Raw genomic sequence first — 10419 nt, forward strand, 5'->3', positions numbered from 1 at the left:
TCCCTTCCCTAAACCCTAAATCTCCAACATCATCATCATCATCTTCTTCTTCTTCTTCTTCTTCTGTTGACTGGGTGACGAAGATGTAATAAATATAAAACAAAAAACACATGTATACTGATAACAACAGAAAATATAGTTTGATTGATGAAAACTGATCTTCAAACCTTTTTGTCTTGTGGTATATTGGCCTTTTGTTTTGCTATTGCAACAGCCCGAGAGAGACCTCCTATTGCATCGACTAAACCTCGTGATGCTGCTTCTTTACCGGTCCAAACTCTCCCGTGTGCAACCTCTTCCATTTTATCTTCCTACAAGTATATTTACAGATATTAATGACATCAAATACACAAAATCAGATCAGAGAGTTGGTATAAAATGTGAATGGGAATATGGGAAGAGTTCACAGGCGAAAGGAAGGTTGGTCACAGAAGATGCTTGGCTTTAAAGCCCTGACCACGAGGAAGCTAATGGTGGTGACAGTGTAACCCACGACATGCTAAGGTGGTCAGATAGAAGCAAACAGCCTTGGAGTCCATGGATTCTAGTGAGATGGTTTCGTCGCCACGCACGATATCATACGACTCAAATCGAGCCTCCAAACTTCCGAGGTGGCCATGCAACGGTGAGAGGTGGAGGCTGGTGGAGCGCGTATTGCCAGGGGATCTCGCATGCTGGAGCTGCCATGGATGGCAGTGGAGAAGGAGAGGTAGACAAGAGAGAAGGAGAGAGAGGGTCGGACAGGAGAGAGAAAGAGAAGGAAAATAAAGTTAGGGTTTCCTTTTTAATATCAGATTGTTAGCAGATTTAATTTTTGTTTTACTTTTTTACATAAAAAAGTAATAGTTTTATTCTAAATTAAATTGAATTTATTTTTATTTGGAAATCTATTTAATTCATTAATTAATAAAACTCGAGGGTATTTTGGTCATATTTAAAAATTATTTGACCAAAATTAGGCTCAGGGTATCATTTTGATCCGTTTTGCAAAACACATGGTCCGATTTGTCATTTAACAAAACATAGGGGCCAATCGAGTATTCAGGAAAAACACATGAGCCAAATTAGTATTTTCCCTTAATTTATTAATGTCAATAAATATAAGCACTACAGTTGTTTGGTAGTTACAAATAGTATAATTGAAGATAAAGATAACATTTAGACCATATCCAATGCAAGATGTAAATTTTGTGTCAAATTTGGCACACAAAATGAGTAAATACTATATTTGACTCAATATTTATAATTGTGCTCCAATGTACAATATTTATAATTGTGCTCTTAGATGACTACATCATTTATGACTTTTGATAGTTGTGTAGTGTTTGCATAACTTTGATACTTGTGACTGTGTAGGGGGAAAGAATAATTTTTTTTTTTTTAATAAAGAGTAATGATTGAGACATACTCACTTTGCACTAGCTAATCTCAACTAACAATTAAAATTGATGTGATCCCCATTTAAAATTATCCATTGTTAAAACTTAACATGTGAGTAAAAATTGTGTACAATTTAAGTGTGTGTCTCCCATTACTCATTTATAAATCAAATATATATTAGATGAGCTCGTAAGGTTAAAAAATAAAAAGAATATATAACTTGAAAATTAAGGAAATGTACCATTATTAAATAAGTCTGTTATCAGGCAACCAACAAACCAAACAAACCATACATATCCCATCTCATGCACACCACTTTATTATGATCTGGGCTTATTATTTAAATACTGAATTAAGCAAAAGCAGAAACGACAACAAGGAGTACATATATAATTAAAGCACACATGCATTAATTAATAAGATCATATGTATATATGTATATGATCAACGAGCTTTGTTGATTATTTTGTCAATGGCTTGAAGGGACTGAATGGCAGACTGAATATGGTAGCTAAGAGCTCCAGCGATGGGACCAAGGGGATCTGCAGCGAGTTCTTCGAGCATATCTTGGTCCGAAGTGGGCAATGGCTGGGATGGGTCCTCATCAAATGCCTTGGCTTGGTCAAGGTATGCATCCATACGTGGTGTAGCAAATAAACGCAGCTTCTCCGCATCTCCTCTTGTGGCGAAACGTTGGCGATCATGAGATGTCTCAGAAGAGAGTGCAAAAGGACGCCCTTTGTTTTCATACATCTGTTGTGATTTCATCAACCTCTGCAGCTGTTGCAACTCAATTCTCAGCATCTCAATCAATGGATTATCAGGGGTTGACTCATCATCAAGCATTCTTTGGGCATCGAGGATCATGTCCCGAGCCTCCTGTAGCCTCTTTTGGTCAGCCATGGATCTTGCTTCTTTTACCATCATTGCAGTTTGAAGACGGTTCTCCTCTACCAACACCTCCTCCTTCTCCTCCGCATTTGCCCCCGTGCGACGTACGTTAGCATACATTGTATTTGCAGAAAAGGGTTTCCCTCCATTGCTACATATATGATGATGATGATGATGATGATGATGATGATGATGATCTTTACAAAATTAAGCATTAATTTATTAGCTATACGTACCTGTAAGTATAATCGATTTGTATAATATCTGCCCCTGGGCCTGCTCGCTTGCCAACAGAAGGAAGAACAAGATCTACTACGACCTTACGTATCTCTTTGTCATAAAGATCACCAAATGAAATCATTACAGAGCCAGCTTCATTGCCCTCATATTGAGGGTATCTTCCAGCACGCACATTCTCAATGGTTGATTCGGTTTCGACTTGTGTGACAGTTAGCTCTAAGTCTTGAACAACCACAGTCAGAAGCCCAGCCAAACACTGGGCAAATGCAACGCTCAAGGTGTCTCGGTTTTGGACAACTGAGAATGTTCCTCCTTTGCTGTTGTCAGCAATGGCATTAAGCACCTAGAGAGAAAGGGATATATAAGAGAGAGTGAGAGAAAGAGTAGTAGTGAATATATATGTGTGTGTGTATATGTATAACTATGAAACATGCATGTGCGTGCGTACGTACCCTTGGATCATGTTTTGCGCCGAAACCAAATGTGAAGACGGGCACAATATCGCCGATGTCAACTTGGGCCGCATCACAACCAGCATTTTGTTTACCGTCAGACATAAGTATGATAGCAGCCACACGACCGCTACTGAGAGTGCGGTCATTGATGACTTTCAAGCCAGTTTCAAGGCCAGCAGTGATGTTGGTGCCACCGTTGGCCTTTAAATCATTGACTATATTCTCAATATCAGATTGAGCACTCTCAGTAATTTGGCGCAGTGGACACAACCTCTTCGAATTAGCATCGAATGTCACAACTGACAAACGATCAATTGGGCTGAGTTTCTTGATGACAAATTGCATGGCAGTCTTCATCTTATCTAACTTCTCACCCTCCATACTCCCACTCACATCCAAAACCGTCACAAGATCAACTCCAGGTCTATCATTTCCGAGTCCTGACCCTGTCAGCTCCAACACCACCTTGAATTTCGTTTCTTCTAGTGGTGCCTCTGTCTTGTTGAAGATTGACATCTTTATTTTACCTGCTACAAAAGAACTCCTGTATCTTTCCTCTGCCACATATGCATCGATCCCAAATTCAAATATTTTCCAAAAAAAAAAAAAAAATTAATATTAGTTGTGAAATATAATATTCAGATATTAATTTATGGAAAAATAATGTCAAACACAAACCTGATACATCTTGGGTAGTTGCAACAATCGGCTGATCATCGTTGAAGCTCATTTTGCCAAGAATACTGGCTAATCCAAATATTCATATTCATGCACAAAAAAAGATACAACAGTGTCACATACATGCACGTACGTGTGCTTATTTTATACCAGTGATTACAAATTAATTTGTTTAACAATTAAACATACAAAATCTTTATATTTAGCCAAGCCATGCACGTGACACGAGTACATCATGTTCTTAATATCTTATATTATTATCATATATTTATATATAATAAATGTAACAAAGCCATGCATAATATTATTGAAGCCTTACATATTGGGTGGTGTTCTGTGGATGAAGCCTTCACTATATCTCCTTCTTTCTTCTGCTTCTGACAAAAGAATAAAGCTTGTGTTTGATTTATTATGAACTGAGACAATTCTATTATATAGAAGAGCCAAGGATTAAGTAAGTGACTCTCGCTGGTTTATTCCAACCATACACTTACTCTTAGTTCACATAACTTAACCATAGGTTAATCTATACTTTAGCTCTAGTTAAATTAAAAGTTAACTGAGTTGACTGATAAATTCTAGCACACAAAAGTTAATAGATAAAAGAAAATGGATAAGTATGCTTTGCTGTCGTACGTTATTGTTAATTCCTTCCTTGACTACTTACTTTTCAATTATGTAGGTATGAAGAAACAACTTTAGATTGATTTTTTTTTTTTATATATACTTTTTAATTTATTTATATTTAATAATTCAAAATTTTAGGACTGTAAAATTCTATTTTGACTAAACTTTTTAATAAATATATTTTATTATTTAATGAGTATTTTTGGAAATTGTATATTGGATAATTAAGTGTGATTGTGTCTCATTTTGTTAAGAATCAATTCTTTATTAAGTGCATTTTATATATAGTCAAGTTTTCTTAATTATTTATGACAATATTGTCTATAATGTTGACACTGATTCTGATGAATCAGAAGTCAATGAAGATTCATTGGAAGAATCTTACAAAAAAATGTATGATGAATGGAATACGTTGTGTAGCGTCTCAAAATTTTACTTAGCTAGATAGTAGTAGCTTGTGCTGTAGTATTTTAGTTTTCGTAGTTATTTGTTCAAGCCGGGATTTAGTTGGAAACTCATAGAGATAATTATGGATTTTATAAGTTTAGCCTATAGTTTAGAAATATTAATTTTAACATAATGTTTGATTAATATAGCTAGCTCTAGAAATGATATTTATTATAACCTAAGGTTTAGATAAAATAATTAAGAACGTGACACTTGTCACATGTATGTTTATCAAGGATTTAAGGATTTTAGATGAATAAATTAATATAGGATAAACCTAGGAAGTCGAGAACCTTCCCTTAGCTGTTAGGATCACGTTTTACTCAGTTAAAGTGGTTCAAACAAATTCAAGTGTGCTGAAAGTGTGCAAAAACGTGTTTGATATATCAACGTATGCCGATATATTGCAGCTATAGGGGCCGATATATTGCCTATGATTGATACTGAAAACATGTCGACTTCGCACGAACGAAACCACGGAGGTTTGGGATTATGAGGTATTTTTCAAAATTGTATATTGGGTTAAGTGTGATTGTGTCTCATTTTTGTAAAAATCAATTTTTTATTAAGTGTATTTTATATATAGTCAAGTTTCCATAATTATTTAAGGCAACCTTCTTTATAATGAGTATGTGTATTCAAAAATTATTCTTTGTATATTTTTCCTTGATTTTATCTGATCTAAAATGAGTAAACACAATGGTGCTTGTGCCCAAAGGAAGGAAATTTCAAAATGAACCTGGTTGGGTTCTAAGACCAGGTTTGTCCATTTCCTGATTCTACAAAATGGTTGTCTGTCACATTTGGAAATTCCTACAGTAAATGAAATGAGAAGTTAGTTTTAGTAACTTCCTGATTTGGTTTGATTTGGGCCATTAACAAGATTGGCTGGCTTAGGGGTTTCTAAACTCTATAAATACTAGACATAAGTAGCAACCATTCTCACCTCTTACCCATTCTAGTGTTTTATGCTTTTAAAGAGTTATTTTATTTGAAAAGAGTAGTTCTTGTTCTACTATCTCTTTGTTTGTTTGTGCTTTGTGTTGTTTTTTTCTTAAACAAGTCATAAAGCTTGTGAACGTGACATTCAAGTCTTTGGGAGAATATTTTCACAAGACTTAGAACAGGAGGAAGTAAGCACTCATCAAGTTCATAAGAGATTTCGTGTTCTTGGTGTTTATCAAAATCAGATTATTAAAGTGGAGTACTTCAAGGTCGCGACAAAGATTTAGAGGGAGTCTAAACTTGTACAAGTTAATTGCTTATTGTATTCTTGAGACTTTACTAATTGATTTTATCTCTGGGAGTGGCCTTGTGGACTAGGTTTTCCAAACCACGCAAAAAACTTCTTGTGTCACGTTACTTTTAGTTTATTTACTTTCTATTCGTATATTCTGATTCATCAGCAATCTGTCCTGATTCATTAGAATATCTATCTGATCAAACAATTGTTTAACTATTCCGCATTAATTAAATTATTTGTTAAATTCAGTTGGTAATCTTAAAATATGGAACCTCAATGGGTATTAAAGCAGTTCATTAAACTCTTAGTGAGATCTTGTGATTTTCCTTCCGTTTGTTTGTATTTTTTGTTGTATTTTTTTTTTTTGTGTTGCAACATGTCATTTTTTTTTGCAGAAGGGAGTTCTATAACTCGACCACCATTGCTTAATGATTCAAATTATCATTACAGGAAAGTTAGGATGAAATCCTTCATCAAATTTCAAGATGAGAAGGCATGGAGAATTGTTTTGACAGGCTAGTCAGCACCAATAGAAGTTGACGAAAAACTGGAGAAACAACAGTAAAATCTGAGTTAAATTGGTCAATGCTTATAATTTACTGTCTAGTTACAATAACAAGGCCTTACAAGCCTTATTCAAAGGTGTTGGTGAATGATATATTAAACTCATATCCTCTTGTGATTCGACCAAAGAAGCTTGGCAAATCCTTCAAACTCAATTTGAAGGAACTGCTAATGTCAAGCATTCTATGTCCATTATGTTGCAAACAAAATTTGAGGATCTTAGAATGTCTGAGACTGAAACTCTTACTGAATTTTATGAAAGATTGTCTGATATTGCTAACGAATTTTTTGCCTCAGGAGAAAAATTAGAAGAAACTGTTTTAGTTCGAAAAATTGTTCGTGTCTTACCTGACAGGCTTAGCACCAAGCTAACGGCTATGGGGGAGGCCAAAGATCTGAATACCACGAAGGTATAAGAATTAATGGGTTCTCTTCGAACCTTTGAACTAAATCAACAAATCAGACAGAAAGAAAAGCCGACCAAGGTAAAAGAAAAAGAAAACTCTATCTCCCTGAAAAGTTATGAGGATGAAGATCATAATGAGTTTGCCCCATGGACAATAAATTTTAAAAAATATATGAAAAAATTGGGCAACAAAAAGAATTTCTCTAAAGGTAATACATCTTCAAAACCTTCTTTTCCTAATAATAGAAAGGGAATTCAATGCAGGGAATGTGAAATATTTGTTCACATTCAATCAAAATGTGCAAATACCTTGAAAAGAAATAAAAAAGGTATGAATGCTACTTGGAGTGGCAATGACTCTGGAAGTAGTGATGAAGACAGAGAAAATGTTTATTTAACATCTGTACTCTCAAATTTTCTGTGTTTTTTTGCAGAAAAATAGACAATTAGTTTGCCTAAACAATAATGTTTCGGTAAATAAGGTTACTAATAACACGACAGGTACCGCTGACATTGTTGACACTGATTCTGATGAATCAGAAGTCAATGAAGATTCATTGGAAGAATCTTACAAAAAATGTATGATGAATGAATTAAGTGGTGTGCTATGAATAGATCTAGAGCGTCTCAGAATTTTACTTTAGCTAGATAGAAGTAGCTTGTGCTGTAGTATTTTAATTTTCGTGGTTATTGGTTCAAGCTAGGATTTAGTTGGAAACTCATAGAGATAGTTATGGATTTTATAAGTTTAACCTATAGTTTAGAAATATTAATTTTAACATAAGGTTTGATTAATATAGCTAGTCCTAGAAATGATATTTATTATAACCTAAGGTTTAGATAGAATAATTAAGAACGTGACACTTGTCACATGTATGTTTATCAAGGATTTAAGGATTTTAGATGAATAAATTAATCTAGGATAAACCAAGGAAGTCTAGAACCTTCCCTCAGCTATTAGGATCACGTTTTACTTAGTCAAAGTGGTTTAAACAAATTCAAGTGTGCTCAAAGTGTGCAAAAATGTGTTTGATATATCAGTGTATGCCGATATATTGCAGCTATATGGGCCGATATATTGCCTATGATTGATACTGAAAACACGTTGACTTCGCACGAACGAAACCACGGAGGCTCGGGATTATGGGGTAGGCGATATATCGCCTATATGGGTGATATATCGGCTCCCTTTGGCATTTTTGAAAATCCATGGAATCCGAGCTAGAAACAACCCCCAACAACTTGGACTTGCTCCTGAACGTTTTTGACCGAGTTCTGGGCATTTGTTGAGCAGAAAATTTAATTTTTATTCATTTTAAAAGGAGTTAGTTTCACTCCCTGAACTCTATAAATAGGACCTTTCACTCAGCCATTTGCTTCATCATTCAAGCATTTTTCAGACCCTCCAAGCTGCTAAGTTCGTTCTAAAGAGAAACACTAGGGTTTTGGGGTTAAAAGATTTCAAATTCAAGCTTTTCTAAACACTTGGGAAGTAAGATAAAATGTTATTTCGGTATTAAGGTGTAGATCCAAGTTCTAATCTATCTAAAGTACTCTTATCCTCAGGTTTAGTTCATTATAGTTCCTCTTGTTCTTTTCATTTTCTTTAAAATCCTAACTTGTTATAATGACTTTTGGTTAGGTAATTGATTCCTTTAAAACTAAAGGTTTTCGGTAAGTTCTTATCTTGATCGTTTAGATCTCATCTTCATCTTATTTTCTTTAGGAAACTTATGATTTTTACTGTTTGATTTTAGGAGTTTCTAATCCCGCTTTTGTCTCCAATACCCCAATTTTTGGTAAGGAAAATAGGTTAGATTTTATGTGTTATGATTATGTTTATATGATATTTGTATGTATGAATGTATATGTTTTATGTTTTAGTCGCTTGGGAAATATAGTTGCTTATATAGCAAATAAGCAAATCCCAAGATTTTTTATCATTATCGTAGACTATAGTTATGTTTAAACCTACCTCTAAATAGTATCAAGAGGACCTAGATGGTTTATCATATACTATATTTGTGTCTAAACCTACCTCTAAATAGTAGCAAGAGGACCTAGATAGTTTTTATCACATACTACGGTAATGAGTTAATGACCATTAATTTGTAGTCTTATGTTTTATGAATTACGTTATTACGTCATGATTTTATGATTTATGTTTTTACTTCTTATGATTTATGATAAACTTTAGTAGTTTTTCCTTACTGGGCATTAGGCTCATTCCTTTTTATTTTAGATGGTGCAGGAAAATGAGCATGGAAGGCAAGACAGATTCATGATAGCTTTGGCATGTGTTTTGGGAGAGGACTAAATGAATGGACTGATGGGAAAGATCGAGGATGACATTTATATTTTGAGTTTTTTTAATTATGTATTATGTTTTTCTGCATTTAGAATTTGAACGATTAAAATAAAGGTTTAAATTTTCTTTATGATTTTATGTCAATGGGATCCCGTATTTTGGAGTTTTATAATAAAGTTCTATTATCGTATGCATGTATTCGAAAATAGTAATTATGTCTTAGTAGTTTTTAATGGTCCGAGGTCTTTAAGTTAGTCGCGTCATTACAAGATCAAATGCAAAAATAATTAAATCTATTTCTTATAGAAATGATGAACATGAAACAAATGTTAAAATTCTTGAAACTGAGATTTTTGATAAAAATGCTGAAATTAATCGTTTGAAAAAAGAGCTTGATCTTATAAAAAGAAATGTTCAAATGCTTAATCCAGGATCTACAATTTTTGAGGAGGTCCAGAATGCATGTCAACGAAACAATGTTAGATTGGGATCTAAAGGGTTTTGATCAAAGGGAAAAAATGTGTCTGTTCAAGTGTAATGACCCAACTACTCTAGACTTTGGACCATTAATGATTACTTATACATAGACACTAATCTTTAATAGAACTCACTAGTGAAATAATCATAACTTCATTAAAATTTGTAAGACAAATGTTAAACTACATACAATTTAAAGTAGGATATGGGATCCCATTGTTTTTTAAAATAAAACATAACATAACTTTAAATAAATAGATTACAAAATAAAGTGCGGAAAATATATATAAAGCCTAATTTTTAAAAGAATAAGAAGTGACTTCATCCTCGAATTGAACGCTCAATCCACTGATTCCATCCTGCCTCAATACACAACCCCCAAGCTGCTAAGAACCTTACCGCCACCATAGCTATTTTCCTGCACATATAAACATAAAGGAATGAGCCTAATGCCCAGCAAGGAAAATCTAACACATAAATCATATACATAAAATTCATATCGCAACATATACTAAAACATATCATAAACATATGTCACATATACTGTAATGGCCATTATTACTTGGGGCTCGTAAACTAAACAAGTCATATGCCCATTAGATTTGCGGGGCTTGCTAGCTAAGCAAGTCATATGCCCATAAATTTATTGGGGCTTGTTAGTTATACAAGTCATATGCCCAAGTCTACAATCATACACAATATA

The 10419-nt window shown here is 34.0% G+C and overlaps 1 protein-coding gene across 2 annotated transcripts; it reads right to left on the reverse strand.

Moving 5' to 3' along the window:
- Positions 1 to 1623: 1623 nt before the first annotated feature.
- On the reverse strand, positions 1624 to 4061 carry LOC133824555 (E3 ubiquitin-protein ligase WAV3-like). 2 transcript variants are annotated; one of them, XM_062257459.1, is made up of 5 exons: positions 3964 to 4061; positions 3645 to 3713; positions 2964 to 3523; positions 2508 to 2854; positions 1624 to 2422 (listed from the first exon to the last, which is right to left on the reverse strand). In XM_062257459.1, the coding sequence occupies exons 2-5, from the start codon at positions 3694 to 3696 to the stop codon at positions 1825 to 1827; spliced, it is 1557 nt and encodes a 518-aa protein (XP_062113443.1). In that variant the 5' UTR covers positions 3697 to 3713; positions 3964 to 4061; the 3' UTR covers positions 1624 to 1824. The 2 variants fall into 2 exon arrangements, with proteins under 2 accessions (XP_062113443.1, XP_062113442.1); XM_062257458.1 differs by having other exon boundaries at positions 3645 to 3709; positions 3964 to 4046.
- Positions 4062 to 10419: the final 6358 nt, after the last annotated feature.

This window comes from Humulus lupulus, chromosome 3, assembly GCF_963169125.1.
Source record: "Humulus lupulus chromosome 3, drHumLupu1.1, whole genome shotgun sequence".
NCBI lineage: Eukaryota > Viridiplantae > Streptophyta > Magnoliopsida > Rosales > Cannabaceae > Humulus > Humulus lupulus.